At 34.8% G+C, this 16,407-nt stretch overlaps 1 protein-coding gene across 1 annotated transcript; it reads left to right on the plus strand.

The window, feature by feature from the left end:
- The first annotated feature begins 3,088 nt into the window (after positions 1 to 3,088).
- On the plus strand, positions 3,089 to 13,793 carry LOC140013457 (uncharacterized). The gene is made up of 6 exons (XM_072062742.1): positions 3,089 to 3,373; positions 3,509 to 3,964; positions 4,061 to 4,670; positions 5,176 to 5,356; positions 5,438 to 5,718; positions 13,552 to 13,793. Exons 1-6 carry the CDS (start codon positions 3,089 to 3,091, stop codon positions 13,791 to 13,793), a joined length of 2,055 nt encoding a protein of 684 aa, XP_071918843.1.
- The last annotated feature ends 2,614 nt before the right edge of the window (positions 13,794 to 16,407 follow it).

Genomic DNA, 16,407 nt, shown 5'->3' on the forward strand with positions numbered 1-16,407 from the left:
TCTCCTAAAATTAAAACCCATTGCAACACTTTGTTATTCTTATCCAATTTAAAACAAAATCCTACAATTAATAGCCATTCTCCTCAGAATATCCTACCTTACAGTAAGAAGAAGTAACTTTCAGTTCAAACACATTAGAAAATCAGGGTTTTTTTTCAATTAACATTTAAATTTTTATTTTCTCACATTATGAAGAATTTCATTTTGCTTGGGATATTTGTGGTTTTAGTACTATTTGAGACATTAATGTTGTGAAATAAGCATATTTGTATGTAATTAGCCATGATATTTCGAGAACTAAAGTCTCTTTCTTTCTCAAATATGAACCCACTTTTTTGCATTCTAAATTAGCTACTACTCAAAGCTGATTACAGGCAACAAGAACAAGTTTTATTTAGGAAATACAATCTAGAAATCCATTTATGCAACTTAGATCCAAGCAAATGGCTAATAAAGTTACATTGCAATTGAGGGATGGTTTAGCATATTACAGACTAAGTAGCCTCAATAACTAAAGTCAGTATTGTTAGACCCGAATCAAACTCCAAGCTGATTTGTAGCACAAAATCGCTTTGGTAAAAAATCAGTAAAAATAGTAAAAAATCGACTAAACCAGTGACCCAATTCGACTGGTTGACTTGGTTCTCAAACTTTTCTTTCTTGTTTTTCCAAAAAATAATTTGAGTTACCTAAATTGTAATAGTTTCATTTATTAATAGGTGTGTGAAAATACCATCCACTTAGTGTAAATACTAAAATCACTCACTTTCCTAAATGATCTCTAAATCAAGACGTTTTATCCCTATCATCTTATTAATTTAACATAAGTGATTCCAACTTGCATTAATTTGTTTTAATTTAGTTTTTCAAGTAGTTTTAGAAAATGGACATATTTTAGTCATAAATTTACATTTTTATATATAATTATTAGGTGTATATTTGATTACAAGTCTAATATTTTTGGAACATTTTGTATGATTGACCGAATTTAACTAAGAACTTAATTTGAATATTTCTAAAACTTATAAAATATAAGAAAAAATCGTTCAAAACGTCCTTCACATTTTGTAAAATGACTTTTTTCAACCATCACTTTTAAAAGTATAATTTTACGTCCTTTATAAATTTACATTGATCAAATGTGGTCCCTACCTAGGTTTCCGACTAGTTTTTAGTCAGAATTCAACACGTGGCTTACATGTGATCATTTTTAAGAAAAAAATTGTCAAATCAAAATTTACATTATTCGATTTATAATCCCTCACATTTCACAAAATGAATTGTTTCGTTCCTCACATTTCATAAAATGAATTTTTTCATCCGCCATTGACTATGTGGACGAATAATTTTTTTTTAATTTATGTATATATCTATTTGATTTCACATGAATAGTACGAATAGCATGTAATATATCTCTATTTGATTTCACCTAAACAGACTAATTATAGTTGTACGCATGCTATTCAATAGATATAATCTATATGGGTTTAAATCTAACAATTTTGTTTCAAACCCACATATATATATATATATATATCTATTTGATTTCATCATATAAATCTATTCAATATTTGTAGCCTTTATGACAGGTGTCGAGTTTGTATAATAATAAATACATACTCAACAAAAAATATAATTTTTTGTATATAGCGGTAAGTAGGGTCGAATCCACAGGGATTGAAAAATTTTAATTTCTTTTCTGGCTAAGATAAAAAAAAAAAGGGGTTTTGGAGATATTCGGAATTAACCAACTAAATTTAATAAAATAAAAATAACACAAATAAAATAAGATTGAATCAATAATAGCAAAACTTTAATCAGAGGAATAACTGTCAGATAAACCGATCATAGATGCAAGGATGAATCCAATTATTTATTAATAAATTAGCTCTAGCATAAAAGCCAACTCTTTCTTATTTTGTCGACAGTCAAGTTATGACTGTTGACTATTTTTCTAATCAGAAAACAAACCTAAGTACGACCATAGAAGTTTAATTTTTCGATTGCATAAATAATTGGAAAAGCCTAATTCTAATCAATCAACAAGCTATGAGGGTCTCTTTAAGTTACATTATTCATTCCCCTAACACAAACCTAATTATACCAGTTGCTACCAGAATTAAAGCAATGTAACAATTACGGATTAAATCGCTTCAATTACCAATCGACTATCAAGTCAATTCAAATATTCGGCCCTTTGATATTCGAATAACATAGTAATCATAAATATTAAAACCAAAGAACAAACTAATACCAACAAATAAAAGAAACAGTGTAATTGATTCAATCTCACAGTTTGTAGAATAAAGTTTTCAAGCTATCCTTGGGCTAGAAAGATAATTTAACTACGCATCATCGAGGGAAATGGGCAAGACTCCATTGATAATAATTGCCTCTGTTTTTTTTTTTTTCAAAAATGAACGAAAGACGAAGGAAAAGGAAAACAGGTGACGGCTGTATGCTAATGCTCCCAAAGAGTCACCACGCGAAATTGTTGTTGGCCAACTCCTAATCAAACGGTCCGTCTTTTGCTTTTGCTTTTTGTTTTTGCTATTCGGTATCAACTACCAATAAGACAACATGTTTCCTAAATAGAAAAAAGGTAACTACTAAAGATAATATTCCAGGTTCCCTAATTCAATACTAGAACTAATAATGAAAATTAAAGTTTTCAAAATCTTCCTCCAAAAACTGCCCTAAGTTCGACTTGAACTTGGAAATAGGTCCCAAATGCGTCACCATCAAATTAACTCTTGGAATGCTGGAAAATTGCTCATTTTTTTATCACGTCTCACATAATTCCCTACAATTAGCACAGTTAACCAAATATCAGTAGAATCCGACAATTAAAACAATATTTGACAAGAGTAAAGGGGAAATGAATCATAAAAGTTAATAACAAATTTCAACATATCAATTCCCCTCACACCTAGTCCATGCTTGTCCTCAAGCATGAGAACAGCAATTTAGTAAATAAACTCAAACAATGGTCATCACTCAATTTGAAAATTTGAAACAAACATTAGGGATATCTGTGGTGCAGTATTTGAATAAGTTCATGGTGCTAGAAAGGTTTGTGTCATCGACAATGGCGAATGTTGAGTTGAAGAAATATAAGTTTATACGAGGGTTGTTGAGTAGGATTCAAATTAGGGTGAACACCGCTTACACCCCTACGTTTAATGACGTGTTGGACGCCAGAGTTAAAGCTGAAGCTGATTGCAAGAGATTAGATGAAGATGGTAGAAATAAAATGGCTAAACAAGAAAATGAACTTGCAATGTCAGGAGCACTGAAACCTGGAGGACGGTTCCGCTTAATTAAGAAAAGTCGTGGGTCACTACTAAAGATAACTGGACGAAATACCTTCCCTGTGTGCAAAACTTGCGGGAAGATGCATCGGGGAAAATGCCGACTTAAGACAACTTTCCCTCCATGCAAAACTTGTGGGAAGATACATCGAGGGAAATGCCGAATTTGAACAGGAGCTTGTTTTGAATATGGACAGCAGGAGCATAGGGTTATGAATTTTCCAAATAGAAAGGTGGAAGGAGATAAGAGTGGCAATCTCACTGATAAGAAGCCAAAGGTTAACGCGAGGATGCGTGCCATGACCGACGTTGAGGCGGAGGTGTCAGGCGACGTGGTCACAGGTACTCTTCTAATTAATTCTGTGCCTGCATACGTGCTATTTGATTGTGGAACTAGTCATTCTTTTGTTGCAAAAAAATTTGCAAAGTACTTATGCATATTTCCTGAATGGATGGATCATCCCTACCGTGTGGCTGCTCCAAAAAATAGAATCCTAGTGTCTCATACTAGGTATCCAAATTGTAGTGTGGAATTGGAGGATAAGAGATTACGAGTGGATCTAGTACAAATAAATATGAGTGATTTTGATGTTATCATAGGAATGGATAGACTAACTAGATATTTTGCACAAATCGATTGTAAGAAGAAGAGGGTATTATTCATAAAATCGGACGAGAAGGATTTCTCATACCAAGAAAATGTTAGGAATAGGAAAATTCGTAAGTTACCTTTTCTATTTGCCATGCAGACGTATAGGGCAATAAGAAAAGGATGTGAGGTATATTTGGCTTATGTTGTAGATATGGAGAAAGAGGAGACGCCTTTAGAAAAGATTCCAGTGGTGAAGGACTTTCCTGATGTGTTTCCGGAAGACCTTCTCAGTCTATCTTCGGATAGGGAAATAGAGTTTGAAATAAATATTATACGTAAGGCGAATCCCATATCTAAGGCACCCTATAGAATGGCGCCTGCAGAGTTAAAGGAATTCAAGGAGCAATTACAGGAATTATTGGATAAGAAATTCATTAGATTTAGTGTTTCTCCTTGGGGTGCACCAGTACTATTTGTAAAGAAGAAATATGGTAGTTTGAGATTGTGTATCAATTATAAGGAGTTGAATAGGATCACAATAAAGAACAAGTACCTCCTTCTAAGGATAGATGATCTTTTTGATCAATTGAAGGGAGTTAAAATATTTTCTAAGATAAATTTGAGATCGGGATATCATCAATTGAAGATTAAAGTCAATGACATCCAGAAAAGTGCATTTCATACGAGGTACGGGCACTATAAATTTTTGATAATGTCTTTTGGATTGACCAATGCTCCAGCAGCCTTTATGGATTTTGATGAATCGGGTATTCAAATCGCAACTAGACCTTTTTGTGGTTGTCTTTATTGATGACATTTTAGTGTATTCCCCAAATGAAGAAAGTCATGCTGCCCATCTTAGGGAAATCCTAGAGATACTAAGAAAAGAGAAACTATACGCTAAGTTTAGTAAATGTGAATTTTGTTTGAAGAGTGTGGCATTCTTAGGACATGTGATATCAAGTCAAGGGATGTCTGTTGACCCAAAGAAGGTGGAGGCAATTGTCGATTAGCCACGACCCACTAATGTAACCGAAGTGAGGAGTTTCTTAGGGTTGACCGGCTATTATCGAAAATTTGTGGAAGGATTCTCCACCATTGCTATGCCTCTTACTAGGTTGACTCAAAAGAGAGCAAAGTTTGAATGGACAGATAAGTGTGAAACAAGTTTTCAGAAGTTAAAAGAAAAACTAGTGTCAGCCCCAATACTTACCCTACCCTCTGGGACTGAAGGATTTGTGATTTATAATGATGCCTCTAAAAATGGTCTAGGGTGCGTTTTGATGCAAAATGGGAGAGTGATTGCTTATGCTTCCCGCCAACTGAAACCTTACAAGCAGAATTATCCAACGCATGATTTGGAATTGGCAGCGGTGGTATTTGCATTGAAAATATGGAGGCATTACTTATATGATGTGCAATGTGAGATTTTTACCGATCACAAGAGTCTCAAGTATATGTTCACTCAAAGGAAATTGAACATGAGGCAAAAGAGGTGATTAGAATTAATTAAGGACTATGATCTGACAATCAGTTACCATTCGGGCAAGGCAAGTAAGGTAGCAGACGCCCTCAGTACGAGGTCAAAGGTATTAAAAGAATTCATGGCAAAGGATCAGATGAAAAACTTTGAAGTGGAAATGGTGGACTCCACAGCTCAAATGCTAACTGCCCTAGTGGTCGCACCTACTTTAATAGATAGGATTAAGGAGACGCAGTATTCTGATGACGGGTTTGCAACGGTTAAGGAAAAACTTATAGTGGAACCTTTTGATGGGTTCAAATTGAAAGATGATGGGAGTTTGTGGAATGATGGTAAATTATGTGTGCCAAGGGATGAAGGATTGAAACAGGAATTGCTAAAAGAGGCACACAATTCGAGATTTTTGATTCATCCTGGGGGAACTAAAATATACCAAGACTTGAAGAGGAATTATTGGTGGAATGGGATGAAACAAGAAATAGCCGAATATGTGGCGAAGTGTCTGGTATGCCAATAAGTAAAAGTTGAGCACCAAAGATCTGCCGACTTATTGCAACCCCTAGAGATTCCCCAATGGAAGTGGGAACATGTGATAATGAATTTCGTTTTAGGATTGCCTCGGGCAATCAGGAATAATGATGCCATTTGGGTGATAGTCGATCGGCTAACCAAATCTGCCCACTTTCTACCAATATCGAATAGAGTAACAATGGAGAGGTTGGTAGAGATGTACATGGAGAAAATTGTATGTTTTCACGGTGTTCCAGTGAGTATAGTGTCTGATCGAGACCCTAAATTCACGTCTAGATTTTGGTCGACCTATCAAGAAGTTATGGGGACTGATCTGCAATTAAGTACCGCCTTCCACCCTTAGACGAATGAATAGTCGGAAAGAACCATACAGACTCTGGAAGACGTGCTTCGAGCCTGTGCTCTAGACTTCACGGATAGTTGGAATAGGTTGGTGAAACTAATGGAGTTCTCGTACAATAATAGTTATCATAACAGTATAAGTATGGCACCGTTTGAAACGTTATATAGGTGCAAGTGTAGATTCCCCTTATATTGGGATGAAATAGATGAGAAACTGATCACTGGCCCTGATTTGGTGGAACGAACTTTGGAGAAAATTAAAATTATTCGGAAAAGATTAAAAGTAGCTCAGGATCGAAACAAGAGTTGGGCAGATTCCAAAAGGAAACCTTTAGAGTTTCAACCGGGAGAAAATGTGTATTTGAAAGTATCCCCTACCAAGGGAGTGATGAGATTTGGAAGAAGTGGCAAGTTAAATCCGAGGTATGCAGGACCTTATGAAATATTGGATAGAGTTGGACTTCTAGCGTATCGACTGGCTCTCCTACCTGCTTTGTCAAGGATACATAATGTTTTTCATGTCTCCCAACTGAGAAAGTTATGTATCAGACCCTTGCCATATTTTGGAAGATCAATCCATCGAGGTGAGGGATAATTTATCAGTGGAGGAAGTTCCTTTAAGAATCGTGGATCGGAAGGACTAAGTTCTAAAGAGAAAGACCATACTCTACGTCAATGTGCAATGGACGAACCATACACCACGAGAAGCAACGTGGGAATTAGAGGAGGGCATGCGGAATAGATACCCATATCTTTTTTATCAAGGTACGTAAGTTTCGAGAATGAAACTTTTTGTAAAAGGGACAGAATGTAAAACTCACGTTTTTTTGGCACCTATTTTTATTATTTTATTTTCCCAATTAATTAAAAAGGTAAAATTACTATACGTAAAAGAAAAAAAATAAAATAACTATAGGATGGGATAAGAGTTCCTAATAAACTAAAACTCTTATCTAAATCACCTACTAGTGGGTGGTACTAGGGTTTAGGATTTTATTGAAACCCTAGAAAGAAAAATAACACCATCTTTACCTTTCTTTCATCTGCCTCCCTAGAGCAAGAGTCGTTAGAGAGTAGAGAAAGAGAAGCAGGCGACACCGTTAATCGATTAGATGACTAGACACCTAAACTTGTAAGTCCCGAGTTCACGCAAAACTTCTCTTTTAACTTCTAGTAGTTACATTAATTGTCCTAGAGATTTTATGGATAGATATTATTGTTATATATATGTAGATATATAGGTTTCTATAAGAGATTTAGGAGGATTCATACTTGGATTAGTAGAAATAGAGTGTTATATTTTAATCTTTGGATGAATAGATTGCCCAAATCTGTTGAAGAGAAAAGAAAACAAAAAGAAGAGAAGAGCAGCGGCGACTACCGCTGCTTTGTTTTGGCTAGCCGTTGCAAAAACAACGCCACAGGCCAAAAAAAAAAGTGGAGGCTGCCATCACTAGCGGCAGAGAAAGGAATTGCAAAGGTTAGCCGACCGAAAAGAAATTTTAAAAAAAAAATTTGAAAGATGATGTCGCCAGCACTGGCTGGCGACAATAGGCAAAAGTCATGGTTAGCCTTTTTCGCCAACCAATGAAAACAAAGGGTCGCCGGACTTTCTGGTGACCATGGTCGAAGGGTCCAACCCAAGGAAGGAAAGTGACAAATTAAATTTGGACGAAACTATAATATAAAATTTAGTAAATGTTTAATAAATAAATTTTTAAATATAACTAGTCCATTTTTATAGTTTATCGTGAGTATTAAAATTTAGGACCCAATTTAAAATAATTGTTAAAATTGAAGGGTTAGTCATGAAAAATTATACTTAATTAATTACGTCTAAGATACTTAAATGGAAATATAAAACATTTTAATCTAACCTTATTAAGTTAAATTAGACAATGTAAAATAAGTTCTAGATTGTTAAACGAAACGCTCAAAATCATAATAATAATAATTCTAGCAGTAACACTAATAATAATAATAATAACAATAATAGTAAATAATAATTAATAAAACAATGATAGTAAGAATAATAACAATATGGACATGGAGGAAATAAATTAAGGATATAAACGAAAATAAAAATATAAATACGAATGAAACAAACTAAGACAATAACTATAATAAGTCAATATATATATATATATACATATGCACACGTATATATAAATAATAATAACACCTACACACGCATAAAGGTAAAAATGAAGGGAAAGGTAATAATAACTAATTGACAAATGTATAAGTGGCAATAAAATAAAGTAGCGACGACAAGAATGATAATAATAATAATGAATAATTATAAATTATAAATATGTATAGTAAGATAATAGGCAAGATAATAAACATGACAATAAATAATTATTTTCTTTCAAATTAGGAAACTTTACAAAAAAGAGAACTTTCTAAAAATAGTAACTTTCCAAATTAGGAAACTTTCTAAAAATAGAAATCATCCAATTTAGGGAAAATGCTGTTAGGGTTCATATAATGGTCTAGACATGAATCTTTGACTTACTCAGAGTTTGTATATTTATGCATTTATAGGAAATAACAACTAATTAGAAAATCTATGCATTTGATAGGTATGACACCAATTTAAAAGACATAAAGTAGTTTCACTTGAGCAGCCAAACAAAGGTAGGTGGTACTTACCCTTCTGAGATTTCAAAGGTGCAACATGAAATTTTTGTTTTCCATCCTATTTTGTTGTGTTGACTCGGAATGTGTTTGATTAAATGCTTTATTTGGATATTTATGAAAGTTATATTTTCCTATACAAAATGGACCATGTGACTTATTTGAAATGTTTTGATAAGTTATTATATACCAAACGAGTTGAATCTTTTATGAAATCAAAGATCTATGTATGTGACATGTGGAATGAATTTTTGACAAGTAAAACTCAAAACAATCATGGAATAGACGGTAGGGACTATAGTCTTATCTAATTGTCATGGTAGGCTGTATAGAGTCCGGCCGATTGACAAAATCATGATAGCCTAGTATAGAGTTCGGCCAATTTACAAGGTCATGGTAGCCTGGTATAAAGTCCGGTCGATTGACCAATGTATAAAAAGAGACCAATCGGTAGTCATGAAATCTATTGGTCGCCCACCTAGAAGAGGTTTAATCTCTAGGTTGAGTACTCAGTTGCCGGTCATCACATGTACTTGTTATGAGCTAATTTGATATGAGACTTATGACTGATATGGAATGATTTATGAACTAAAATGAAGAGACTTGTGAATTGATATGAAATGACTTACTATTTTATGATTTTTCATGTACAGTTATCAATATGATGTTTTTAAATTGCTTGCTACTCGTTACTACTGAATGTTTTATAAACAACATTTCTTTCATGGTTGTGGGCATGAACGATGTGCAAATTATTTGATTTATATCTATATATGAATCTATAAAGTTATGAGTGCATGGTCCAACAAAGAGGTAAATATTACCTACTAAACGATTTGTCGCTCAACCTACTTTTACCATCCTTGCAAATTCTGAAAAGTATGAATTGGTTTACGTAGAAGACCCTGAGTGTGAGAACCCGTAATTTTCTCATTTTTTTCTAGGGTTTATTCTCTTTAATGGCATGTTTGCTGCATTTTCTTTATTAGGAAAAATTTTCCCGATAATTTTTATGAGTAAATATAGTTTTTAGATGATTTTTCTAGTATCGGATAGTTTTTAAAAAATTAAGAATATATATTGGACGTGAGACCCGCTAGTGCGAAAAGTTTGGAAAAATTCGGCCAGTTAGGTTAAGTTTTGGATACTGGGGTTAAATTATCGGATGCTAAGAGATAATTAGAGGTTACCAACTGGATTGGTGTGAGAGGAAACAAAGTGATAGCTATGCATTTATTGAAGTGACAAGTGTCACTTGGACATTGGTTTCACCTTTTTGAACACTATTCACCCTTTTACCATTTGGTTAAAATAACTCAAAAATTGACCAAAAAGCACTCAAAATTTGCTTCTTGTGGCCGGCCCTCTTCAAGCAACAAGACAAGAAAAGCTCTCCAATTTCTTTGCTCCAAACTTGCTCAATCTTCAAGTTCCACCGTTTAATTTTGTGTTTGCTCCATAAAACCCCTCCACTTCGTGATTGTGAGGTGATTGGTGAAATTGTTTGGAAGGCTAAGGTGTTAAATTGCTTCCTTTCTTATCTTATAAGGTGAGTGACTAAGGGACTACCCTTGTCTTTCCAATAATGCTTGATTAGTGACCTATGTTAGTTGAAGTGATGATCTTTGGTGTTATTTCATGATTTTTAGTTGAATTGGTGAAGTTTTATAATTATTGATGATTTTTCTATTTTCATATGATTATTACTATGTGGCCATGTATGATGATTGAAAATGATATTTAAGCAAACTAGAAGGTGGAAAGTGTGGTTAATTGCAGAAAATTTCTGTTTTGGAAGGAAATTTGGAAAGTTAGGGTTTCATTTTCCTTCACTATACCCGGCACTGTTAATCATAGTTAGAGGCTGAATTAGCCTTGGGTTAAAACATGAAAGTTGTAAGGAATGACATTTTAGAGATACCTACAAAATTTTAGGCCAATCGGAGTAGCGTAACTTGTGAAAAGATCGAAATATCCTTGCTGCCCTGTTTCTACCCGAACTTGAGAATTGCTTCTGTAATTGGCTAATTTGATTGGGAATATGACTGATTTGGTCGTTGAGGTCTTCTGAAGAAATACAGCCTGATGTCTTAGTGTTTGGATGGCTTTGGAATCACTTGATTTGGACTTAGGTAGACTGAATTACGGTTCGTTAACCAGAATGCGGTTTGTTCACCTGTTTTTGCGGTTCTGGTTTAGTATCCTGCATTTTTGACCTAGTTTCACTTTGAACTGGACTGAGTGACCTTCTGTAACAGTGTATCCCTATCTCTTAGCTTCGAAACGGTGGGTCTTGCACCTCCATCCGATACTTGTAGTGCCAATGGCACCAAAACCGCAAAATGATGTCAAAAACTATTTTTTTTTATTAGAGCTTAATTCCATTTCCGGATTTCCCTGGTTTACTCTAGTGTTTATACATTCTAGTGGAACCTTATTTTCGTGGTATGTGGACTTGGTTATGACTTGTAATCGAGTCTTATTATGCTTATTTGAATGTTTTAGGACGTGACGGTGGTACAAGACGCTCTTTGAGCGAAAGTTGATAAAATTGCACTTGCTTGCTTGGTGAGTGTACTACTCACTTGTTTGTTTACAATATGGCTTTATTATATGCGGATTTGATGCCTTGAAGGCTTATTTGGCCATTGAAACTGATTAAATGTGAGGGTGTACTTGATCGCCCTCACCCTCTGTGGTATTATATATGACTGTCACTGTTTACTGTGGTACTTGATTAGTACCTGAAAAACTGGATTTTGGTGTCGTTTGGACGAGTATCCAACGGCCATTACTGTTACTACTGAGCTCAACCCCATTGGTAGTCAATTGAATCGAGCCGGCGAGGGCTTGGTCGTGAAAATTGACGAGCCATGGGGACTGTTATATGGAATCTTGTAGTAGTGAGACTCTTGATTCCGGTATACTCGAGTATTACCAAAGTTTACTGTTTGGAGTTCGGGCCCGGTAGGGTATGTTGGGTGGAAGGAATGGAAGTAAAGAGAAGTCTACGGTTGGTTACTCTTAAACATTGACGGAGAGTCAATGAGATCCGATCAAGAATGTAAGCGAGGAAAGGGGCTCTTGAGAGCCGTCCGTATCCTTTTACCAACTTGGTTTACTTCTTAATAAAGTAACTGGAATGAAAGGTTATGCTTATGTGAACCTTGTTGCTTATGTGATAGTAGCTCACTGGGCGTAAGTTCACACTATTTCTTTTGTTTTCCTTACAAGAAATTGAATACTTTTGGAAAGGAGATGATTATGGATTGCCGAAATGAGCTTATGTGCATATGTATTTTGAATAGCTCCTTTTGGACAAAACCCTAAACACATTTTGATCCAACCCCTTTGTTGGGTTGTAAACTTTGAATTGTACATGTATATATATTTGTGGGATAGCTTTTGTATGCTATTTTGGCTTGTAAATGTTGAATTTCAATGTGTATATGTTTGATCGATGTTTGGTTGGATTTCGGACCGATTCGGATTTCAAACGGCGAACGAAAAATTTTTGGCGGGAAAAACAGGGTCAAATCCGGCCAGGAATTCGGCCAGAAACTGGCCGGATTAGTGGCCGGATTGCCCTGGAATTTTGGAAAAATCCGGCCTTGCTCTCTGGCCAGTATCCGGCTGGAAATCCTGCCAGATTCCGGCCGGATTCTGACGTGGCCGATACTGTTCATCTTCGGCTCCAATTTTCATTTATTTTTATTTTGCGATTTTGAGTTGTTTACGCGTGTTTGTATGTCTCGGAACGTATTAGATCGATATGAACTGATCCGTTAGTCCTGGCGAGAGTTGGGCAGGCAGTCCGCTAACCCCTTTGGTTCGCCTTAGGGGAAGGTGGGGCTGTCACACTGAGGATGACTTTTATTAGTTTTAAATGAATAGAAGTAGGTAGGCTGGCTACTTCTAGTTGTTAGTTTATTTACATTCGTTTTCTGTTATTTCAATCCGAGAATAATTGTACGGACTTATTGGATATTCATAGACTACATTTTATAGACATTTGTACCACACTTTATTTAGTTATATTATTTCGTACTTTTAAAGTTTAGTCTAGTTAAATGTGTTTTGTATTTTTGGGCGGGACTTAAGAATACAGCGGATGTCACGTGACGGGCGCGTGCGGGCTCGGGGCGTGACAAATGCATCCAACAAAGTACTAAACCGGCTAGCCGGTTAGCCATAATAGTGTGATTTATAATTGACCCAAAGCAAAATTTTTCAACAAATAATCAAATTCACCCCAAGATAAAGGAACAACTAGATCCCAACAATTTTTTTCCAAACAAATATAGAACTTCCCCAGACAACAAACTGCACACTAGAATTACAGTCTCATTGATTCAACCAAAAAATATGCAAATCACCAGTGCACAACCCCGATTCACCAACATAAAAATAGCCAATACCCAATAATGTACCTAAAAGTGTGTACCGATTCAATATTTGCTAAACTCCTATTGTACCAAGTTAAAGTAACTAGATTCAGAGCACCAAGCACCCTAAATCAATGGTCAGTAGGATACTTAGATGGAGCAATTAAAGTTATCAAGTTGTTAATGGCCCAGACAGCATCAGCAATTTAAAATAATGATTGAGGTCACAAATACCTACCTGCACTTCAAATTATGAATGGAATCAAGGCAAAACATGCACTGATGACGGTCTGCGGTTGGCGAACGAAACTGGAAAGCCAACGGTGATGGTTGTTGAAGATGACAATGGCAGCAAGGGAAATACAGCAGCGACAATGACAACAATGGCTTCGATTTCCAGCGAATGGCATTCGAGCAGCGGCGGACAGCTGTGCAAACTACAAATGTTGAAGATCGGCATGAGTGGTAGTGACTTGGAGCAGTTGTCAATGGTGGAGCAACGGCAGTGATGCGGCAAAGGTGGCTCGAGGGCAGCGGTAAAACGCGTGGCAGATGTGCGCAAAGCTGAGGCGAAATCAGTGGTGTGTGCGATGGCGATGGTGACGCAGGTGACTCGATGGTAGCAGTGGTGACTAGGTTGTAGTTTGGGAGGGGGGAAGAGAAAGGAGGAGAATGAAAGAAGAATAAGAAAAGAAAGAAAGAAAAAGAAAAGAGAAAGAAAGAGGAAAGAAGAAAGAGAAAGAAAAAAAAAATTGTTAGTTTTTTTACCCGCCTTTGGTGGAACAAGATGTGGGCACGTCTTGTGGGTTAAGAGTCTTCTGATATTGAGGTTGAGTAATTTCTCATTAGCACGTGCCCTCAAGGCACGGGTACGTCTTGCGCCTTGTCATCCGTTGAAATTTTTTAAATTAGAATATGAGCTCTTTGTTAACAAGACGTGGGCACGTCTTGTTGGTCGAAGTCTTGTGATCGTCGAGTTAGTTAATTCCACATTAGTACGTGCTCTCAAGACGCGGACATCTCTTATTGGGTGGATGTCTGCTAATCATCAGAAGCGAAAATTAAACCTACCAAACTATGTTAAATCTAAGATAAACATAATGAAACACATAATAAAAGTGAACAATAAATAGAAAAAGAATGAACATGAATAAAAGGAATGACTTGATAATGTTTAGGATTAAATGTCTTCTTTATTTTTAATTTTTGAATAAAAGGAAATGACTATGAGTGAAAAACTAATAATTTTTTTAAACCCCCATATATATCTATTGAATTTCACCTGAATAGTACGTTCAGGTGAAATCAAATAGAGATATATTACATATTATTCGTATTATTCAGATGAAATTAAATAGATATATACATGAGTTTTAAAAAAGTTATTTATATACATGGTCAATGAGGGATTAAAAATTTTATTTTGTAAAATATGAAGGATGAAACAATTCATTTTATGAAATGTGAGGGGCAAAAAAATTCATCTTGTGAAATGTGAAGGATTATAGATTGGATTATATAAATTTTGATTTGAAAATTTTGCCCTTAAAAAATGATCACATGTAAGGCATGTGGTGGATTCCAACAAAAAACTAGTAAAAAACCTAGATATGGACCAAATTTGACTAATATGAATTTGTAAGAGATGTAAAAATACACTTTTAAAAGTGAAGGATGAAAAAAATCATTTTGTGCAATGTGAGTAGAAGTGGCAAAATGGGCGGGATGGACGGAATTTGCTTAGATTCGAAATGGAACCGAATCATATGGGTTTGGGTCTAACCTTACCCATATGTGTTTTGGGACTAATTTGGGCAGGATCACTTTGGGATGGGTTTAGATTGATCCCGCCCAATACCCAAATCTATTTTCTATATTTTTTTCCTTTAATTCTTTTTTATTTTTATATAACTTTAATAATTTTATTTATTAAATTTCTTTTGATTTTATTGTGAATTTATATTTTTCTGAATTCATTTACACTCTAGAACGATCAACAGTTACTTTTAAAAGACATAACATTTTGGTAAGAATGAACATATCTTCTCCGTAGATTAAACCAAAAATTGGATTAACAAATAAAGGAAAAGATAGATATACAGCCATATTCCAATTTTACCCATAATGTTGTCTGACACAAGGACTAGAAACAAGAATTTTTAACACCAAATTCATTCTTACTGACATTCTTAAAATTTCCAAAATTTGATACAAAAGAAATTCACATTAAATGCTGAATAAAGCTAGCACAGAAATGAAGAAACTGATTAAAAATTGATAACAGGATTGCATATAGAAATCTATGTAGATAGTTCAATAATTAGTATAAAATCAACATAGAGGGTGCTAACAGTTGTTAGTAAACCATTGATTCTTGTCGACGCCAAAATTTTACCAATTCATTTTATTTTTATTGTTATCTTTATTTTTTTTAAAGTTGTTTAAATGAAATCATTTTTACTTAATTGGTTTTCTTTTGTAGGAAAGTGAAGAAAGGAAAAGAAAGAAAATGGAAGTGAAAATAATCAGATTTTTGTAAATAAAAAAAATAAAGATGAATTTTTGGATAAATGTAATTTTTTGAGAAGATATTTGGGCCCAATGGGTACCCAAGTATTTCCTAATATTTCCCATCAAATAATGGGTACAATTGGAATACATCTCATTTTAAACCCAATATCAAATTACAATATACATCCCGCCCAAAGTCCTTTTGGGCATGGGTAGTGGGACTTAGAACAAATTGCCACTTCTAAATGTGAGGGACGCTTTGAATGATTTTTTAAAAATATAAAATAATTATGACATCATACTGACATCTACGGGATTTTGAGAATGGTCTACCAATCAGGCCAGACCCCTGATCCAGTAGTTTAGCCGAATCGCTATCCGATCTGAGTTTAACAACATTGATTAAAGTAGTAGTCTATCCGAATCGCTTTGTATTGTAATCTCATCTTGGCACTCTATTACTTCAATAGAAATTTTTATTAAGTATTGCACTATCTAAGATCCCTTTTTTTATTAATTTTCAGAATGTGGTTCATTTTCTATTTTATGTTGTTTGCTATCAGCACTCATGGTACTCTGGATCAACTTTTCTCTTTTTAAACAGAATAACAT

Source organism: Coffea arabica, chromosome 8c, assembly GCF_036785885.1.
Source record: "Coffea arabica cultivar ET-39 chromosome 8c, Coffea Arabica ET-39 HiFi, whole genome shotgun sequence".
Taxonomy (NCBI): domain Eukaryota; kingdom Viridiplantae; phylum Streptophyta; class Magnoliopsida; order Gentianales; family Rubiaceae; genus Coffea; species Coffea arabica.

Excerpts from the sequence above, each read along its gene's own strand:
- LOC140013457 (XM_072062742.1), top strand. The coding sequence starts at position 3,089 with ATGGCGAATGTTGAGTTGAAGAAATATAAGTTTATACGAGGGTTGTTG. Across the intron at positions 3,965-4,060 it reads TCGATTGTAAGAAGAAGAGG|ACGTATAGGGCAATAAGAAA; the intron begins GTATTATTCATA and ends TTTGCCATGCAG. Across the intron at positions 5,357-5,437 it reads ACCGATCACAAGAGTCTCAA|TTACCATTCGGGCAAGGCAA; the intron begins GTATATGTTCAC and ends TCTGACAATCAG.